The sequence below is a fragment of the Balaenoptera borealis genome, assembly GCF_965194805.1.
Source record: "Balaenoptera borealis genome assembly, chromosome: 2".
NCBI classification, from domain to species: domain Eukaryota; kingdom Metazoa; phylum Chordata; class Mammalia; order Artiodactyla; family Balaenopteridae; genus Balaenoptera; species Balaenoptera borealis.
This window is the reverse complement of record NC_138867.1, coordinates 80223287-80245572: the sequence shown is the minus strand read 5'-3', so window position 1 is coordinate 80245572 and position 22286 is coordinate 80223287. Positions and strand designations below refer to the sequence as shown.

Genomic DNA, 22286 nt, shown 5'->3' with positions numbered 1-22286 from the left:
TTAATTTTCAGAAGTCATGGATGAAGGTGCTTGCAATGTATATTAAACAATTTTCCCCTCAGTTATGGTATTTCTGTTAAACAAGATCTGCCGTCTCCTATTGTTAACTAAATCAAAACATTTAGCAATCTGTAACCCTTTTCATTCCACTGTTGACAAGCAATAAATAGAGCTGAGGAACTATATTACCTGTTATTTGCAAATTAAATAATTATATTAATAGCAATAAGAATAATAATAGCTAACGCTCATTGGATGCTTACTTTGGCACTGTGCTAAGCATTTAACAAATCTTACCATAATTTAACCCTCACAATAAACATGTGAGTATTTCTTATCCCCATGTCTTCATTGAAGGAAGTGTGTCATACAGCTTAGCAAATGGCACAGCCAGGGTTCAGACCCAGGCAGTCTGATTTCTGAGTTCACACTCCTATTATCCTATATTGGGCTGGGCAGACAAAACTTCAGAAGTTATTGAGAATGAAAGTGTACTCTCTAAAAAATTAAACTTGAATACAGTTGACCATCCATATACATCAATGCCAGTAGGAATCAATATGCAATGTTATAATGAGGAGACTTTACCTGCCAAGATTTCTTTTTTTTTAGGTTAGATTCCAAGAAGCAATCAGAATATAAAGTTTTATGGACACAAATGTTCATCATGGTATAATTTACAGTGGTGTTACAGCTGAGCCCTGAAGCCACCACCTTCCAAATACCACCTTTGGTACCTTTCAAACTCTTTTCCTGACTACAATGGCATAGCCACTTCTCAGGTGGATATGTCCCACCTGCCCATTTTTAAGAACCAGTAATTTTCCTCATCACTCTCTCATTTGATTGACACAAAATACTCTTTCTTCACCCTGCCCTAGGAAGATCTCAGTCATCCAGGTTTCTCCTTAAGCAGTTGTGGTCTCCCTGACCTTTGACGTTGCTTGTCTTGGTTTGGAAGAGACCTTGAAGCTCACCTTCTGGTGTAGACAGGGACATGCAGCAGCTCAGTGGTTCTGAGCCCAGGCTTGGGAATGGGCTCAGCTGCTCATCTCTAAATCTGTTTCCTCGTTTGTACGTAAATCAGGAAGAATAATAGAAGCAATAATAGTAGTGGTGCTACCTCACTGTGCCATTGTGAAGACTAAATGGGACCACATAGAAAGTCCAGAACAGTTCCTGGCATATGGTTAATGCTCAGTGAAAGCTGACAACTGTTATTATATATATTTCTGAAGAAGGACTGCTTCATTTGAAATGCCAGAGGCTACCAGATGGATTCCCTTGACAACTTTAACCTAAAGTCTTTACATGAGGACAAGGTAGCTCCCCTGCATTAAATGTTTCAGGGCCCTTGCTATGGAATAAAAGAGTGGAACTGTCAAGGGTTTTTTGCTTTTTTTAAAAATCTTCCATAACAATCTAAAGTCAAACAGAGAAAAAAAAATAAAAGGGAAGAGCATGACACAAGAGAAGGGACACAAACTTTAAAAAACCATACAGACCTACATGTAAAGCCTGTGCTACCACTTGCCACCTGTGAGCTCAACCATTCTGAGACTCAGTTTTCCCATCTACAAAATAAGCATCATGATGCCCATTGTGTAGGTTTTTTGTGGGGCGTGTATAAAATGACATTTATAAAACATTTAGCATGGTGATTCCCCAAGGAAGAATCTCATTTATGTTAATTCCTCCCCCCTCAACCCTGACAGAAGAATATTGTACTTCTTTTATTATACAATGAATGTTGCCTGGCCCAGTACATAATAGCTTGTATAGGATTTAGTAGCTATTTTCAGAAAAATCAAGAATGATTTTTTAACACGGTGGGTTAGTCTGCCAAATATAGGGAAGGCAAGATTTTTTTTAAAAAAATTCTTAAAATTCTGTCCAAGTACTATGAAAGGCTGTACTCAACCATCTTTTAGTAATACTTTAATTGCCTTGCTACGGGCTGCATGTTTTCTGTGTGGTCTGTGCAGTAAGGTATTAAAATACATGAAATAATAATTTGAATCATACTGTGGAAATGCTTCATAAATTCTCATAGTGGAGGCTGGGTGCTGGATGAGGGACAAAGGAAGAGGAAGATGTGAAGGCAGGAAAAATCCAAACTCCCTCCTCCCAGTAGGGATGCTGGCAACCCAGGAGGAGGGCCATGAAGCACATCCCTCTTCCTTCCGCCAGCTCCAGGTTGCCTGCTGGGTTCCTACACATTCCTTGGTGGCCTGGGTTAAATGCATCAGCTTGTTTCTGCACATAATGGGAATTGACCACAGACCTGGGCTGTTTGCAGTCAACACAGCAATTCAGTACCCCTGGTGGGTAATAGATGTGTGTTTGTATCTAGCTGTGGATGACTATACCGTATAAAAGCAAGACTGGTGTCTCCTGACTGCCTGCAGGCTTTCAGGGGGGCCATCAAGGAGGCAGTGCTCAGAGGAAACATGATACGCTTCTGCTTACCTTCACTTCGTGGGAGGGAGGCCGGGATGCCTGTTTAAGGTAGCCTTGCCCCTCACCATAGAGAAAACTGCCTGATGTTTGGGGGGTGGGATGGCCACTGGGTCTTGTCAAGGTCAGATTCAAGGCAGACTTGACTGAAGCTGCTTAATATATTTATTCTGAAGCCTAATGCAATCCAAAGACAAGTTGTTTATTTACATCTTTGCTAAATTCTCCAGGTCGCCTTTTAAAACCTCATCCCATAAACAAATTTCCTCTTAAATCTATTCTCTTGGGTGGGGAGATTGTGCCCACCTGTTTTTCAAGTTCTCCATTTACACTGTTTGTTTTTCTTATTTCTGATGAATCACAGAACCAAGCCAGTCTCCCAGACAGAGTTCCAGAGAGAAGCAGTGTACATTTTCTCCCCGGGGAGTAGCTGGGAGGCCAAACATTGTTTCTCCTAGGAGGCAACACCAGGAAGCACTGTGAGGACAGAGCCCAGTTGTTGTTGGTTTAAATTTAATGAATGACAAAATGAACCAGAAAAGCTGTAGAATGAAAGCTACAGCTGCAATTTCCTTGAAGAGAAAGAAAACGCAGGGCTTGATTCACCATTCGATTTTAAATTTACTTTGCTGAAGGGGACTGGCTGCATAATTTATGGGGCCAGTGCAGAATGAATGTTCAGGGCCTTTTATTCAAAAATTACTAAGAATTTCAAGACAGCGGAGCACTAAACCAAGCTCAGAGCCTCTGTGACTGCACAGATCACAAGCTCATGAAGCCAGCCTTGTCCCTGAGACAAATCCCCAGAAGGGCCCAGACTAGGGTAAGAAGAGTTAGGCATTGAACTCGGGTACAAAATTTAAAGGAGCGTCAAAAAATTCAGCAATCAAGGCAAATAATATTATAATGCAATATTTTAAAAACTCAAAACAAATGTGCAAAAATTCATAACAAACAAAACATCCAAGTTTTAAATAAAGGCAGAATTTTAAATAAAAGACCCTGAACTTGTATGACGTACCTTAAATCTTGCTTCACTCACCTCACCCTAGTCCCAGCCCCACCTCTAGGCCAGCTTCTTGTTTATCTGTCAGCCCACCCAGTTGACCCAGGCTTCTAGATCAGCCCACGTAACAAACACAGTACAAAGACTTCAGTGAGGAAGGAGCAGGACAGGTAGATCACCAAACAGACTTCCTTCAAAGTGATAGGGCTTCGACAGGTAGAAAATGAGGCTGTGAAGACCAGACAGTGAGGAGTCATGGTGAAACGATGCAACGAATCCTCACAGAAGTCCCTGGCTACCCTCTCCTTGCCAGTCTGCCCATAATGCAAGGATTTCCAATGGAATCAATGTGAGGCACACAAGGATTTCCTGGGGTTGAGCCCAGGACTCATACAGCTTCAGGAAGATCTGAAGATAGTGAACTTGGTCATATGAGGGGAAATAAAGAGGTGGGACAGGAAGAATGTGGAAATATTTCAATATACTTTACATGACGATGATGAGAGTCGTATCTCCAGAGAGGAGAGCAAGAACTAGATCAGGAGATAATGTAAGAAGGCAGACAGAAGGTTATCTTTCCTGGGGGATTTTAGGAACAAGAGCAACAATGAAGAAGAGGCAGTTGTATTACTGCAGAGGGAAAAACTGCTTGGTGATAGAATAGAAATTTGGGGGGTGAGGAGGAGGAGGATCGTCTTCTTGCAGGCAGAAACAGTTCAGGTCTCTGTGGGGAAGTGTTTGAGAGATGTAGGTTGCCAAGGCACATGGGAAAGATTTCTGGTTCTGTTCACAGAATTGTGGGTTCTGAAGTCTTAGGAGGATTGCTGAGTGGCATGAAAGAAATTTATCTGGATGGGGGGCTTAGTGCACAGATAAGAATAAGAGCTGAGAGGACATTGGAAGAAAAATATATTACTAAGGCAACAATTGTCAGAGGATGGAATTAAGAGCTCTGTTGGCAATAGGTTGTTTCTCAAACTGGGCCACAAGGATGCAAGGACAATGCCAAGAGGGCTATTGGAAGCCACAGGATAAACTCAGTATATCTTTCTGGGTTGTCAGCTTTACATGAAGATTGCAGGGTGGGGAAAGGAGTGGAGTCGTATTTATTTTCTTCTTTAAAAAAAATGCGCAATCAATAGAATACAAAATTTAAGTGGAGTCTTAAGATAAAACATAAAACAAAATGTCTTATTTGTAAATATTGTCCCTCCTGTAACACGGTAGAGACTATTCCGTATCAGAACCAAAAGAGCATTCCTATTCATTTTTATGGCTGCAAAGCATTCACTGAGTAGGCTTGAGGGTACGGTAAGAAGGGCAGCACAAATTTGTCTTCCTCAGTTACTGGGGTTACTTTGATAAGAAGCATAGTGGTGAGATCCAGATTAGGCAAGATTTGGTTATGGAACAAACCACTCTCACTTTTCCAACTTAGCATAAGAGGGGTGGGCTACCCAGACACTGGACCTAGGACCCTGGGCAGATGGTGGGGTCAGTGTTTGGGGCAGGAGGCGTATAGCTCAGCTGGTGTCCATGTCATATTTTAATTAATGGAAACACATGGTTTTGCTTTTACTAAGGTCTCTGTGGGTTCTTGGGGTGCTTACTGTGCAGTAGTACATACACAAAATCCCAAACTGTATCCCAAACTGAAAAGAAGAAAAGCATTACATTCTAATGGCAGTTCTAGACATGAGAATAGTGCTATTTTTTCTGATGATCTTATCACTTTAACTTTTACCTCATAATTTTAAGATGACTGGAATCTCAGAGTGACTTTGCGTCTCCTGATTTTCATAGTGAAAACGTTTTCCAGAGCAAGCAGACCTAAAGACAATAAAAGTCCACTTTTTTTGAATGGGCATAAGACATCTGTCTAAATGTTAAGTTTTCATAACTAGTTTCATGACCAGGAAGTTCCTTAATTGTATTGTTATTTTCTAATAATTATGTGGTTGTGGTTTGTACTACTAATCCACAGTAGATGTTTCTCTGGTCAAAAAAGAAAAAAAAAAATGCAGGTAACTTCAGTGGAAGACTGCTAATCCTAATATAATTAGGAAAATAAAATCTTCAGTATGTTGAATACACATTAGCTTGCCCTGGGTGTCATGCAGGGAAAGGATGGTGCCGATAGAAAGGCTTAATGCTGTGCTCAGCCCTAGCCATTGAATGTGAAAACTATGGGTGAGTTTTAATGTCAGTTCAACCTTATTGTCCATATTTTAAGGCATTTTCTTGACTGAATTTATAAACTTAGGGGTTTTTTACAGTTTCTGTAGTTTGTCCATTATATGTTTGTCCATTACATTTAAATTGTTTTCCTTAATATGTAATATTGTCGCATGATTCAAAAGGTACAAAGAATGTCAGAGAAAGGTCTCCCTCCTTTCTTCTCCCCAGAGGCAACTCATGTTACCAGATTCTTTTGTATCTTGCCAGAACTCTTCTAGGAGTTTATAAGCAAATATTTATAGGCATCTCCTATTCTTTTTAATCAAATAGTAGCACACAGTGTACATGTTGGACACTTTGCTTTTAACTTAACAACACCTCATAGAGACTCTTTATATTAGAACTAGAGAGCCTTCTCATGCTTTGTGATTGCAGCGTATTTGGTAGGGTGAATGTGTTGTAGGGAGGAAGAATCATTTTCCTTCTGCCCTTCCGAGTTCTTAGCTGAGGCCCCTGTAATAAAAGACAGATGAAGAAGAGAAAAACAGAAGTACACTTCATGTATATGTGAGAGGTACCCAGGGAAAAATGAGTACCTCCGCAAGGTGGCTTAGAATTCAGGATTGAATACCATCTTAATAGGGAAAGGGGAGAGGGGATATAGGCCTCTCAGGCCTTAAATAATCTTTAAGAAAGATGAATGGGCCCTTAGAAGAATTGATGGGAGCTATGATAGTTTGTGACAAAGTTTGTCTGGGTGTGGAATGGACTTTAGTTTCTACTTCTGTGATAAGAGTCAATCTTCCCTGCTTGATGCAACTCTTGGGGAGGGGATTTATGACAACTGTGTTCCTTTTGGAGGATCTGTCTTTAGGCAGATAAGGGGAGTTCAGAGAAAGCCTCTTTGCAGTTTTTTAAGTATTTACAGCTCAAAATAATCAATATACCCAAGTGGCATATTTGGGGGTGCCGTATTCTGCTACACTTTAGGATGATATTTTATTTAACCATTCCTTTAAAAATGAACATTGAAAATATTCCCAGTCTTGGGCAATTTTAAAAAGTGATGCAATGAATAGCCTTGCCTATACATTATTCTAAGATGTGCTGGTATATTTACATAATTTCTTCGGTGTATAATTGTTAGAGCATATGTATTTTTAATGTTGAAAGGTATTTGTCAATTATTTAATAATTTGTGCCAAATAGCAGGGGAGGGAAGGAAAAATGCTCCGAAAGCCTAGGATTGTGGTATTTGAAAAGTCTCAAAGTGTTCTGACAGCACTGTATATTCTATTTCCCCAATATAGTTGGGGATCAGAGTTATGCCCTGCTCAGCAATCACTGAGACACTTTCCTTCACATTTCTGCTTTGAGACTAATGACAGGTATTTGGGTTTTATAGGAGCTTATGACCATTTTCCAACTATTGCACTGGAATGGAAGCCTAAAAGCCCTTCGTGAAACAAAGTGTTCCCGACAGGTGAGATTTTCCAATAAAAACAGGTTTGCGTTGTATGGACTGAGCAGACGGCTTGTCATCTTCCAGGATATACATCAGTCCCGTTGCATCAGGGACTGACCAAAAATGCACACTAAGAAGAATGTTGGCCGGGCATAGGACTGAGTTAGATACCTGTACTGAATGCCAGACTGAAGGGATCATTAAGACAGACTTAGTTTCTAAGTCAAATACTGAATCTACTCTATGCACCTGTCCTGCCTGCTTGGAATGTGTGCCCTCTCCCACGCTTCAAGGCAGAAAGAAATGTGAGTCTGCACTGCTTCTGGTAGAGTTGATTGTGTAGCAGGAGGATTTTTCTCATCCCCACCAAATGTCCTTAAGGGACAACAGAAATGATTATAAAGGTGGACAACCTGGTATTTCAGTCACTCCAGTTTTTTGGTTTGGAAGTTTCTTCTTTAATTTTCAGAGACAGGGTCTCACTATTTCTTTGCTACCTATAAAAAGCACCCTTCTCCCTTTTTTTTAGTAGCAAAGACAACCCCCCCTCCCATGCACTTAATGATTCTCACCTGCTATCCCTCAAGATTTATTCTTCCTTTACCCCATTAGCCTTCGAAGATGGTAGTTTGTTTTGAGAATTTGCTAACAGGAATTTGTATGAGGAACAGAGCCTCTACTAGTCAGCAATATGAGGGTCGGTGTAAGAGTTTTCCATGCACTGCAGCCCCAGGAGTTTTTAGTTGTTCTTTGCTTAGAAAGCCTGGCTTTCAAAATGTCAAAGATGGAAAAGAAATGAGTAGCTGACAATGGCTTTGGCTATTTTTTTTCTTTTCCTTTGATTCAATAAAAAGCCTTTGAAATATGCCGGGTTGGTTATAAACACTTTTCCATGATTGTTTTTAATTTGTTAAGGTCATAAATAAATACCATATGTTCTTGAAAATAAAAATAAACAATGCATCCACTCCACAAGACCTTCTTAAAGTGCATCCATCAAACTTATACATGATGTTACAATGTATTGGCAAATTTTAAACATGAGAATTGACAGACAGTGACAAATTTTTAATTATTTGGAGAAAGTGAGAGACAATGTACATGAAGGTACCATTATGATATCAATGATGATAATACCTATATTCCATAATACATTTTTAAAGTTCTTCCCATAGTTTCTGTGAGCCATTCAGTCTGTCATCTTCCTTATGCTAACAACATAGCAGTTAGGAAGTTGATTCTCCTGGTGTCTAAGTCTTGTCCTGATTCAAAGCTCCCTGCTTTCTGCAATGGGTGTGACCAAACCCAGTTCTGTCCGAATCCTTCCATATAATTGTTTCCCTCTCTATCTTGCCAAAGGAGATAATGCTGAGCAGAAGAGTTCAATGAATGAGATAATGTTCATACTAATTGTTATAGGAATGCATTTTCAAAGGAAGACATATTTTCTAGCAAGGTCAGAGCTCTGTTCTGTGAACATTATTGGGTCATTCCTGGTGGTAGTGTTTTGATTCAACCTGGAGTGACCCTACTTTGTGTACCAGCTGAGCCCTCTATTTCCTTTAAGAGGTATGTCCTGAGATTTGGCTTCGGTTTGTGAACATCAGAGAGGTCTGGTTATTGGTAGAACCCCTGGGGGTGTGTGTGGGGTGGTGGAGGCACAGGAAATGAGGCGTCAGAAGGCCATGAGCCCGGGTACCTTTGTTGCTCTTTACTGACTCTCTGGACTTTGTTTCTTGGCTCCCAGGAAGTCATCTCCTACTATTCCCAGTATTCCCTAGATGAAAAGATGCGCAGCCACATGGCCCTGGACTGGATCATGAAGGAGCGGGAGTCACCAGGAATTCTCTCCCAAGAGCTACGCATGGCCCTGAGGGAGCTGGAGGAAGCCAGGAAAGCAGGACAAGAACTACGTTTTTACAAAGAAAAGAAAGAAATCCTGAGTTTAGCCCTGACTCAGATCTACAGTGATCCTGACACTTCCTCACCCAGTGATGATCAGTTGAGCCTCACGGCCCTTTGCAGCTATCACTAACAAGGCCAGGTCCCAGCTGCCCCCAAGGCGGGCAGAGGCCGGACTGTAACATTAGGAAGCTCATTGAAGGAGGTCATCAGAGGCTTTAGCAGCTATAGATGCTGCCTGAAGGCCGTACTAATTCTCCCCACCCATTCCATTCATAGAATCTCAGAGTAGCAGGACCCTTACAGGACCCAACATGTCACTCAATGCAATTTTCCCATCACACTCTAAATAGTTCCACCTCAGACTGAAAGGATGGAGACAGGATTGCTTGAAAAATATTTTCCAGGCCTGGCTTCAACCTGAAGCCTTGTTGACATGTGCCTTGCTAGATTATATATGTTGTTTAAAAGAATGGGTCAATGTAGCATCCCCGAAAAGAACACCAGCCAGGACTGGGGAAAGTAGCATGATAGCAATTAAAAAATACTTGGGATTAAATAAACAATATGGATTCTTTTAAAAAATATCCAGGGGTCAGAGTTTCTTCCTAAGCTTTGTAAGCTACAAGATCACTTACACTCTACTAGGTGTAATCCAAAACTTCAGTGAGGATTTTATCTGGACATCCCGCTATCAAAGATTTTGAAGTGGTAATAGTATGAAAATACTATATAAATGTAATGTGGCTTAAAATGTCATAGTAATAAAAATTTTTTTCAATCCACTCTTCCATATGGGGATAAATGTCACCCAGGATAGTACCCTCACTTGTATTCCTCAAGAAGAATTAATGTCCAATTTTTATGAGTCCTGCAATCAGTCATATGCATTTTTAATCTGCAAATAGATGAATTGATCTATTTTTATTTCTGCCACCTCAGTCATATATCTATAATGGAGAAAGTTACTGGCATTTCAAAGGTTAAAACATTTTGAAAAATCATTAGCATTTAACAATGCTTATATTCACATTTGATTTATTTCTCATGCATTGGAGAAAAGGAATTATTAGCTGTCTTTGTTATTGTTCAAGAACTTAAGCCACCAGTAGCTCAAACGTAGTGTCATTTTTCAGTTTAAATGACTGGAATCTTCTTTAAAGAAGGGATAAAACATTGCCATCTCTTTTTCAAAATGGCTCGGATCAATCAACAGATTAGAAAACCAAAAGCAAGTACAAACCAATTTTTAGATGGTTCCTGGTCACTCAGATTTAAGAATGGCAGCAGTGTCAATTTTAAACACTTACAAGTATTTCCCTATTTTTAACATGGAAAGGATTATCTTGCATTTACTACAATAATTCAAATTTAAGAAAACAGTTTTCTCAATTTTAAATAAGATTTCCTTTTCTTCTTGTTTACGCAAATGCACATTGTTTCATGAAAGCTAAAACCATTATAATTACATTAAAGTTTACAAAAATGTGAGTTTAGCTTCATATCTAAATATCTACAGTGCTAATTGTCACTCCTTGAATCCCCATAAAACTGTATACTGAGTACTATATACTGAGCATATATTTTGGAATTAGCCTTGTTAATAAAAAATTAACTTCATACATCATATTTTTCACATCAGGGAAAATTTAGCTACATATCTGCCCTACTCAAATGTCTTGAAACAGTAATGCTATATAATATTAGATAAATTTTATTTAAAATATTGTTTTAACAAAAAAATCACATTTCTCCCCGTAATGAGGCTAAACGTCACCTAGAAGAAATTTCTGAATGGGAATTAGAATTAATATTTATAATTTGAATAAATTTTAAAATTAAATTACTTCCTATTTAAAGTAATTTTTTCATAAAGTCATTACTCTTTATCATTTCAGAAAAGCCACAACTTCCCATGTTGGGTGTGATTAAAGGTAGGTACATCTGTACTGCATTTGCAGCCTTTAACAATGACCACCTCAAGCTGACACCATCTAATTAGATGCAGGAACAGGAATCAGCTGGGAAAATATTAAATGTATTCTCTGCCCTGCAATTAGAAAACTGTACCCATTTTGTACACTGAAAGCAGAGGTTCTGTCTTGGCCACTATCAGCTTTTCCTGGCTGGTGAAAACTGCCCACTCTTCCTGCAATGGTAGGGAAGTTTCAGCAAAAGAAGCAAAAGTCAGAATCTTTGCCACTGCTGCTCTCTTTGATGCTCATTTATCGCAAATCAGTTTCAGCTAAGACCTAACGGCTGTCAGTACATCACATAAATGTCTATAATCCTGGCCCTGAGAAGAGCAGGGTTGAAGAGCAAAGTAGGTTATTATTATTTTTCAATTTCTATATCTTGTTCTCAATAGCACACTGTGTTGAAGGGGCCTAGAGTGGAGGATTCTCTATTTAAATATATGGAGCTATGTGTCCTAAACTTTTGTGGTTATAAACCCTTTGAGAATCTGATAGAAGCTATGGACCTTCTCCTAGGAAAATAGAACGAAGCGTATACATTCAAAATTACACAAACTGTTTCAGAGCGTATGTGGACCTCCCCAAAATCCATAGATTGCTCTGTCCAAGGACCCCCAGTTTAGAACTCTTAATTTTGAGCACATACTTACAGTTTCTTAAGCTTTTCAGCAGGAATCCAACTAACTCAGACATCATCCCATTAACCTATCTCTAAGATAAATGTCATCATCCTTAAATACAGAATTGCACTGTATTTTGACAAGAGATAGTTCAATTCTCACAAAACCCCAATACACCAGATTGTTATGAAAAAAACAGCTTAAAGCCAACTAGTCACTAAATTTGTGTGAACATGTTAGAATATTACAGATTTAATAAAGTCATTGTTCCTCTAATGATCAGAATTTGGTTGTCCATTTGTTCAAAAGATATAGTCCATTGATATGTTTGCTGTTAAATTCATTCACCTATTTCTAGAATATGAAAAGAATCAAGCCATAGATATTCCTGAAATGCCGTACCTACATCAACGATGAATCTGGTCAGCTAGGTCTCAGGAAAAAGAGAAAACATAAAGGTTTAACACCTTTCAGTTTCTTTAGGGAAAGCTTTTGAAGTCAGGAGTATTGTTGTAGTTGACTTTATCTCTGAAATGCTTCAGAGAGTTCTCAGTTATATCATGCCATGCCTTTCTTTCTTGCCACAGGACAAAAGAAGACAGACTAAGAATATTTTTATTATCCTTGACTATGTTTACAGGTAAACACTATTCAAGACATTATCTCTTATATATTGTTGCTGTTTTGTTTTGTTTTACCTTGCAGAAATGCAAATATCAATCTTTCTTCTATGGTGTCCACCATGTTAAAGAGCGAATATTGAGATTGTTTTTAGCCAGGGTTCCAGGAAAATGAAAATTATTTTTCCTACTACAGTGGTTCTCTTTGGCTGCCCATTAGAAATATCCAAAGAGCTTTAAAAGATCCTAACTGTCCAGACTGTATCCAGACCAATGAAATCAGACTTTCTGGAAGTGGGACCCAGGCATCAGTATTTTTTAAAGCTCCCCAGGTAGTTCGAATGTACAACAAGGTTGAGAACCACTGCTCTACCCAGGAAGTTCTGGCTCAGAGGTCTATGGCCTAACTAGTGGGAGCTGTTACTTAATTTGGCATTGGCTCCAAATTCAAAATGTTGAGCTTTTCTGATTTAGGTAGGAGCAAAACCTTTTGCTTGAGCAAGAGGCTTTCCTGGAGCCCAGAACTAAAGCAGAGCAAGCGTGCATGTGCGCGCACAAACACACATACCTTAGCAGAAGAGCCAGATTCTGCTCCAGGGTCCAGGCTTTCTTTCACAAATACGATACACAAACTAACTGCCCCAGAATCATCCTTTAAAAGTACAAGTTCCTGGGCCACACCCAGACCTGCTGGCCAAATTCCAGGAGAGAGTCTGGATGATTTACCTCTCCACCAGGTGTTTCTGATCACACTTAAATTTGAGTTCTTTTGGCCTAGAGCTACCTAGCACATTCTTTAGTAGGCAGCACAGCCCTGGCCTTCTGATATAACTAGCCTCTTGGCAGAGAGAGCACAGAAAGGAATAAAGGGGAGAGGGAAAGGTTGCCTCTTTACCCCTCCTGGAAGCTAGAGAGAAGCAGAAGGGGCAGAGATAGAGTGGGAGCTCTTTTGGGAGAGAAAAGGCAGCTATTTTTATCACTTTGGCTCCAACATTTGGAATTACTTTTAATCCCTTTACTAGAAACCGTGAAAATCTCTATTAGCTCATGGTTAAGGTCACTTCTTTAAACCTGACTAAACCCTGGTAGCACTTTCTTCGTTGGAGCAAAGTAGGTTGTGGGAAAGGGAAGCAGAACTTTTTCCTGTGAGCTGTTGATTCTCTAGTGATTGTTGGTTCCCAAGTGAAAGTCCCAGAATGCTATCTATTTATAGGCAGTTCCCAATTTTAGCAGCAATTACATGTCACAAGTCCATTTGTAAGTCAGTTAGTTGTTCAATCCTGAGGATGCATTCTTCTGTAGGAGCAAGGTCATAAATGGTGGCCAGTTTCCTAGACTAGCTTGTATAAACAATAGGGTACCTTAAATATTGATTTATGGGACCTAATATGCTCTAGGTTGTGGGCAGGGGAGAATAGAATAAGGGGCAGCTGTGGGTCTAGGGCATATTATTGAGGACCTACCTCCTGGGGGCATATTCCTTAGTCTCAAACTTGTTCTCCAAATAGTCCCCTTATTTTCTCTTTGCCCCCACCCCAAGATTTAGCTTGATAATACCCCACCTCCTGCCATCACTTGTTGCTTCTTCTGATCATGGTTTCTTCTACTTGCTGACTTACTGAAGAAGTGCTTTTCTCCTGCCTTTCCTACAAACACTTTGAAAATTTCTAAGAATTGGTATCACTAGAAACACGAACATTGGATGACCTAAAAATGGCAGCTACTAAGCCACTTTGCAGGTCCTGTGGGGAAAGACACAAGCACATGAAACAGGATTGCATTATTGTACTCATCCATACCCCTAAAGTTTCCTGCTTCTTTGGTGTTCTCATTTGGCTCCACATGGCATTGCCCCATCCTGATCATGGATGTCCCATAGCTAGCCAGTGGTTCTGGGTAATCTGGCTCAAAACTACAAACTGGACTGATCAGTCTGTCCCCCTCAGGAATGTGAACTAAGAAACATGGAAGGAATTTGGCAGTTCAAGTTGGGAGCTGAGGTTGGAAGGGTCATGTTCATGAGCGCTGTGCAGGCTGAAGTGATGAGGAAGTAGGAATGATGAGTCAGCAGAGGAAGCTGGTCCGTAGAAAGAGGAGAGGTGGTTGGTGTGGAGAGCAGATGCAAGGAGAGGCAGAAACACAAGTCAAAGTTGAGAGCATGAGGCCCACGAGGAAACGGTGAGAGCTGCTGGCCCAAGCACCCTTCAGTAAATTCACTTACTCTTTACCTGAGTGGATCACACACTTTACAGCCAAAGAAATCTCACCTTACTAACTTCAGAGCAAAATTACTCTAGATTATCCTGGACTTTTCATACTAAGAATAGACCAAGAAAGCTGACATGAGGAAAAACCTATTCAAGCAATAGAAACGCTGCTAAGAAAACTAGACTTAGGACTGGTGACAGAGTTAAATTTTTCCCCACTCACTGCTCCTTCCACTCCAATGTAAGCTCTAACACCACTCAGGAGTCCTTCCCAAATCTGAAATAAATTTATGTATTATGTGCTAACCATCATGTTGTTCCTCCCCCTACATAGAAATTCCTGTGTTCTCATGTTCCACAGGAGGTATGACCACAGAGGGACATAGAATTCTATTTTTATGAAGATAGAATTCATAACCTCAAATAATTGTTGTCTTCTTTAAAAATTAGTCACCTTGGGAAACTCATAACATGCTCTGACAATGCTCAAGGGTGCTGTCTTTGCCAGAGACATTTCTGTCACGAACTCCTCCTTGGGAATGGAGTCTTTTGTCAGAGAAAAAAGAGTCAATCTCTTTTGTCAGCAGAAAGCACCTTGCCATCCTGAACTGACTAGTTTATTTCAGTATCTTGACTATTAGGCCTAATACTTAGCAGGTACTCAATGAATGTTTCTTGAGTAGAAATTTGTCATCAGTGTCTTGGTGCCTTCCTTACTCCTTGCTTGAGGAGTTAATTCATTCATCAGACCTGGCTCTGTTCTAGCAGATTAGTCAGGAATCACTAGTCAGGATTAGTAAGGCAGAAAATCAAATCAAACCTACTAGGCAAAAGGGAAGTTTATTGGCTCAAAAAGGGGAGTTTATTGACATAAACAAGCCCCAGGACAGTTTTTGCTCCAAGTATATCTGGATCCAGGAGCACAAACCAGGACTTGATCTCTCTCATTATACAGATGTGTACATATGTGCACATTCATGTGTATCATTGCTCATTTCTCACATCTCCTTTCTTTTGTGTTGGCTCCATTTTTAAGCAAGCTCTCTCCCCATAGAGCAGCAAGATGGTGGCCAGCAGTTTCAGTCTTACATCGTAGCAGAATGAGAAATTCTCTTCCCAGCAGTGTGAGTCCAAATTCCAGAGCCGAGTGCCACAGTGGTGTTTCAGTTGACTCAATCACCCGAGTCACGTGTCTCCCCCCTGGAACTACTGGTGAAGTCATCCCACCTAAATGACTTGGACCTAGTAGGGGAGCAGTAGTCATCTCAGGTAAATATGGGTTCAGTTACCAATATAGGGAAAATGTGGCCATTTCCCAAGGCATTTTTTGAAACTATTTCTCCTCAAGAGCCTTCAGAGACAGGGTGAACAATAGAATAAACGCAGTCTCTCCAAACATTAGTTGGGGAAAAGGATTCCGGGTAGACCAAAAACAACAGATGTTCACTATGAATACATTGTACCATTTCCAAAAATCAAATTCACCCTCAAAGGACAAATTTTGTCACCATTAAGGATGTTCAAAAGAACATTTTCCCCTGGAGGGGAAATCCAAAAGTGTTTCCAGACCAATCACATCGCTGGAATAAGCATACAGGTTCTCTGAGGACTGCCCTGAAGAGGACGGCACTCATTTATATGTAAGAGTTCTGTTGTGTGGAGAGGCCTAATCACTGGCATTACTCTGCAGCCACACTTCATATACCTTCAGTGCTGATGAATTGCTGCTATGCAAGAGAATCAGGAAATCCCCTCTGGTCTATTTCTGGTGGGCCCTGGCTTTCATTACCAGTGGCTGCTAATGCTTTTAATAGAAAAGAAAACAGTGGGTCCCAACAATTAAAAACAATTGTGGCAAAACTGGACAGTGCAATGACCTGGGTAGTTTGTTTATCCCTGCTCATGACTGAGCAACTTGCAAACCTTAAGTATGGCTCCACTCTGACCCATGGGTTATGATGCAGATAGCTATAAAATGATTTGGAAACAAGTTATTCTGAGGCAATCTGTTGTGTATCTCCCGGATATTTCCCTATGTCCATGTACTAATCTGTTAGATGATGTCTGGAAGTAAATAGGCGGTACTTAGTACAAGCAGGTTTTCATAGGGAAATTGTGAAAACGCAGGTGACCCAGGGAAATACCAGATTGCCAGGAGAGTTGAAAAGTCAACCTGAAACTTTAATGAACTAAAAAATGGGAGCTATTTTGCCCTTTCAGTTTATCTTCTCTCAATGGATCTGGGGATTTTGTTTTATTTATTTGTTTATTGTGGCCACTTGGATTTTTTTTTTTTTCTTGGATTTTTAAAAAATGTTTTTTGGTCACAAGGCCACCAAAGCAAATTCTCTTAAAGGCTGAGACAGATCCTTTTAAGTGATGTTTGTTAAAGACTGGGTTCACTAAAGTAGTGAATTAAATTGAGACAAGTTTTCTTCATCCAGAGTGTTCTTGGCAACATGTTTTGCATCCTTTTTTATTTTCTTCATAGAAATGCAAGGACAGTAGCTCCTTGCCCAGTTTACCAGTCATTTGTGAAAAGCCAGGGGGGCTCAGCTCTCACTCCCCTGAAAAGAGGCTTCAATAAGCTGAGTCTCGCCACATGTGCAACTTCATCCCAGGCATTGCAGGTGTCACACACGTTTACAGTAGGATTTGCAGGGTCTAAAATAAATGGCCTAAAACAAAGCAAAACAAACCTCATACTCTCCATTTCTAAACCCAGTTTCAATTTGCTGTATAGTTAGAAGAGGGGAATGTCTGAGTTAAATATGGAATTCTGTTAAGAAAAGGACTCTCTGGGAACTGTGGTAGTGAGTCCATGGAGGACTAACCACACCTATTAGAAAACAGCCATTTGTTTCTGCCCCACCAACTCTGACTTGATCTCATTTTCCCTTTTCACCTGAGGAAGCATGTCCTCCCTGGATTCAGTCTTCAGTTTCCTCCTCATTTGTTGTCTATATCCACATTCTATTCATTTTACTCGAATTACTCTTAATTCACACTTTAGAATTAAAGTTCTGTGAGAAGTAATTGAAGGGAATTGACTTTGTAGTAATCAGGGCCTTCTCATTTACATGGAATCCCAATAAAGCTACTCTTTGCTCCAGACTTTCTTGCTTGATGGCAAACCTGCTTCTTATATCTTAAGGGTGTAGAAAAGATAAATAGTTACCTTGTGTGCTTCTGGTTAACCTTTACAAAAATGGGGAACTTGGGATGATAGTGTCTGTGCCAAACAACGTCGATTTCTGCATATCGAACAAGAAGTTTGAGGACTGCCCTCATTCCCTGCACCAGGCTGAAGAACAGGGGCTTCTCTGCCCGTTCCCAGATATATATGGTGAGGAGCTCCACTGTGTAAGAGGAGGGAAGTCTCCGGAATCTAGACAAACAGAATGAAGGGTTGTACCTACTTCCATTAACCCAGAAAGTGAAGACAGGTTTATTCAGTTATGAGAAAAATCCAAGCTCAAAAGGCAATTTACAGAAGAAGAAATTCTATTTTCAATCTCACTACTTACCAAACAAAAACAATATTTCCACCAATCAGACTGGCAAAAAAAGGAATTATAATGTCCAACATTGGTAAGTCTGTGAGGAAAGGGACACTCACACGCCATTGGTGAGACTCTAAATTAATATCCTTTTTTGGAGTCAACTCTATTAAAATTTGAGATGTTCCATCCTTTTGACCCAGCATTTTTCACTTCTATGAATTCATTCTGTAAAAAACATCTACAAGTGCTCAAAGATATATACAAAAGTATATTTTTTATTTTATTGTTTGAAATAGTAAATATTGGAAGTTCATCAATAGGGGACTAGTTAGATAGCTTCATGGTACATCTCTTACTGTGCTATTCAGTATGGCAGCCACTAGCTGCATGTGGCTATTGAGCACTTGACATGTGGCTAGTCTGACTTCAGTATGTACTGTATTTTGAAGAGTTATATAAAGGAAAATATCTCATTAATAATTTTTATATTGACTGCATGTTGAAATGATAACATTTTGGATATATTGGGTAAATATATTATTAAAATTAATTTCCCCTATTACTTTTTACCTTTTTAATGTGGCTACTAGAATATATAATACTGCATATGTGGCTCGTATTTGAACCTCACATTCTATTTTTTTAGACAGCGTTGTCCTGTACTATGCAGTCATTAAAAGAAGTAAGGTAGATCACAATGTACAGATATAAAGATACAATATAGATTAACTGAAAAAATTTTAAAGCGATAAACAGCAAATACATTTTTTTAAATTAAGCATACATAAAAAACAAATTTGGAGAATATGCTCTAAACATATTTTTGGGAGGTGAGGATTTAGGGTGAAGAAAGAAACTTGTTTTTTTTTTACATTAAGTCTTAAACTGCAGTTTATATACCAGGAAAACAATTTAAAGCTGATAAGCAAACTTGGGAGAAAAAAACCCAACATGACAGTTTGGGGATTTCATGGTGGTTGATATTCAAATATGTATTTTTACTGCCTTGGCATTCATTAGCCATAGACATCTCTTTTGATGATGTATTGCAAAATCATGCAATTTATTTCCTCTAATAGAATTTAGGGGAAACAGAGTAGCATTTTCTTACTATTATATTAATCATTTGTTTTTACCTCAACAAAGGAAATAGAAAAAACTAAAAATAGATGAAACCTCTTGTCCTGGTAATGAACAGCAAACCAGATTTCAGCTAATCAGTAACTCAGTTCATGTGATTTTCCCTCAGGGGTTGACGACAATAGACACAAGACTTAAAGTCCACCTCTACTTTAACAATCTGATGCTTCCAAGTGCCCAAAGTAAGCCATGGTTGAAAATTGCTCAAGCAGGATATGCTCTTCACATTTTATGAAAGAAAATTTGGGGGTGGGGGGAGACTTAATAAGCAATGAACTTCACATTTTTATAGCATGATTACATATATATTTATATAGTTCTGTTATGTGTTCATATTATTTTGTGTCGTATTTTAGTCATTTAAAATTGTTTCATGTAAATCTTTCTACGTATTTCCATGTTTCCCAAACTTGTCTTGAATAGTATTTCATCATGACAATTTTACTTCATTCCCAAATTTCATTATCTTTAGTAGCACTATTCTGAATATACTTATACAAATTACTTTTTTTTATGTGATTTATTTTCTCTAAGGGTAGTTCATCTAAGTATTTCTGACATCTCTTTTAAAATCTTTGAGTACTCTTTTTTAATGAAATACTTAATATAAATGGCCTCAACTCTTTTTAAAACCAAATAATAAGAAATTTTTTACTTCTTACTTTCACCTGTTTTTGTTTTGTTTTAACTTAGAGGGGAGTTAACTTGACAGATGGTTTGAATATTTTAAAATCCTTAACACATAATAAATACTTAATACACATTACAAGATTACTTTCCTGAAATAGAAAACCAATTATCGTATTGGAACATATGTGGTCCAATTTCCCCACAATACCACCTTTTTAAGTCTTAGAATTATTTTTCTGCTACATTATTAGATAAGTTCCTTCTTGCAGATCTATAAATGCTCTCCACTACCAAAAAAAAAAAAGTGATTTCAAAACCAGGCTTGTCATCTGACCAAGGATCTACTCAAAGTAAGAAGCTTTATTTCTTTTTTCTATATTCACTAGTTTTCCTATTTTTACTAGTAAATTTTTACTCAACCAAAAGAGAAAAAATATATAGAATGGTTAGAGATGCTTAGAAATAGGAGGTAACTATAGAGGAGTAATGTATGTTTTTACAAAGTGACTAATGTTATCATCAATATTAAACACAAAAATATACAAAGAGTAAACAGAATGTGTGATTCAGATGAACAAATCAAGATTAGTAACAACTTTATACAAAGCTGAAGAAGACTTATTCCATGTAGAAAGTAGCCATATATAAATATGTTATAATAAACCCCCTGCCTCTGCTACTTCTGCCAAATGGAGAATTCATACAAGTATATTCTAGTTCTCTGTTTTTCAAAAGTTTATCTTAAAATACTCAAACCAGTATCTGAGTCTCCCTCATATCCCTTTACTATACGTTAGAGCCTGTTGCTACCAAAGTGAAGAAAAGATACTAAACATGCACATATCAACTTTTGAGGCTCCCCCTCCTGTAGAGGACAACTCTGCTCTGTTAGAATTGGCTACAGTAGAAGGAATACTTAAAGCTTGAACACTGAATGACTGAACAGCTCATTCAAATCATGCTAGTAGTCTCCCTTTTCCTCTTCTGTGCCTTATTTCCTTGCACCAACCCATTTGGTTATGCCACTGAATATTTTAGTTTCTATTCTTTGGTTCCTACCAAAACATGTTATATTTGAAATAATGCAATACAGGTGTTCCATATTTTATAACAGCCCTCATTCTCTATATCACTCTCTCCTTCCTCTCTCTCTCTTTCCCTCTCTACATATATTCCCTCTCCCTACCAAGGAAAGAGGTGGAGCCTGAAAGAATAAAGAAAGGGGACATGAAAAGAGAAAGGCTCACATGGTGCCCATGTGCTGGTTACATACTTATTTTCCTTGGTGGTGTTGGCAAATGATGTCTTGAACCAATGTATCATTAAACGAATGAGCTCCTTCACCCTCATGACAGATGCCTTGACAAAATCCACTTGGTAAGGTAAGAGGGCCAAGGCACACAGCTGGGCCTCGTCACTGTCATTACAGAGGTACAGTTTGCGGTAAAGGTGAAGTTTTAAATCTGTTAACACCAAGGAACAAAGACAACTGTGAGACTTTCCTCCCTCCTCTCTTCTCCTGGTTTCCGTGGTACAAATGAGCTGTATTACTCTGATTAATTAGACCTTAAGCATTTAAAACAAAACAGTTTCTGTATTTAGGAGAGTTATTCCAGTTTACCCAAGTGGTTAAAAGAGAAAGCTACAACATTATGATGCCAGAGTAGCTCAAATTGAGCTAACTCTGTTTCAAGAAAATCTTTCTCATCAGATGATAGAAAGATTTTCTATCAGCAGAGGAAGTTTATTTCTCAGAGGCAAATTTCATTACCATTTGCAAATGTCATCTAGCATATAAACTAAATGTCATTATTCTCTGTGCACAATAACCTATATAATCCCCTCTGTTTAATTATCTAAATTGTTATTATCTGTATATATTTTTGCAGAAGAGATTCTACTACCTGGACACTTGAAGGAACTGATTATACTTATAAAGATGGAGATGACTTTAAAAGATGTATTTAGGTCAAACTGCAAACAAACAAGCTATGACAGTGATACATTAATGAGGAAGGAAAACTAGATTAAATAGCAAACATGATCAAATAAACATCTATAGTTTAATACTATAATCTCATAAAACAACATTAACTCAGATTGTACTCATTCTAATTGTATGATATATAAATGTTTAGTATCTTTTTATCATAATCTACTTAAATTTTCCCAATTTGACACAATTAGAAGTTCTATTATGAATCTATTTTGTATACCCCATCTGTACCTGTCCTTCTGCCTAACTAAATTGTCACGCAATAATGACACACTTGTTAATCATGGCAAATTTAGGTTTTACCATACACATTTTAAAGTTAATTGTCAAGTGTCTATTTTACTTGTAAAATACATTAAAAAAAACATTATGCCTTCATCCGGATTCCTAATTTTAAGAGTATCTGTACAGTCCTTTTATACTGGTCCAGCTGTTTAGGGCCAAATCAGAGATATAATAGTAGGTTGATTATCAATAGGTTAGAGAGTAAAATCAAATTCCTATGATAAACATAGATTAGCAGATAGAATTGTTTATGGCAAATATTCTCATAAATGCTGTTATAACAAACATATTCTAGTCCTAA

The 22286-nt window shown here is 38.5% G+C and overlaps 2 protein-coding genes across 2 annotated transcripts in view; one reads left to right on the top strand and one right to left on the bottom strand.

Moving 5' to 3' along the window:
• LIX1 (limb and CNS expressed 1) overlaps positions 1-11880 on the top strand; it is a 59766-nt gene extending 47886 nt beyond the window's left edge. The window contains exons 5-6 of the mRNA XM_082378420.1: positions 7047-7124; positions 8854-11880. Coding sequence (XP_082234546.1) covers positions 7047-7124; positions 8854-9141 — 366 coding nt within the window. The 3' untranslated portion in view covers positions 9142-11880. The remainder of the gene's footprint in view (positions 1-7046; positions 7125-8853) is intronic.
• Positions 11881-16734: 4854 nt separating this feature from the next.
• LOC309621073 (2'-5'-oligoadenylate synthase 1A-like) overlaps positions 16735-22286 on the bottom strand; it is a 28373-nt gene continuing 22821 nt past the window's right edge. Inside the window, exons 7-9 of the mRNA XM_082378093.1 lie at positions 20978-21167; positions 17610-17819; positions 16735-17109 (exon numbers count right to left, since the gene is read on the bottom strand). Coding sequence (XP_082234219.1) covers positions 16953-17109; positions 17610-17819; positions 20978-21167 — 557 coding nt within the window. The 3' untranslated portion in view covers positions 16735-16952. The remainder of the gene's footprint in view (positions 17110-17609; positions 17820-20977; positions 21168-22286) is intronic.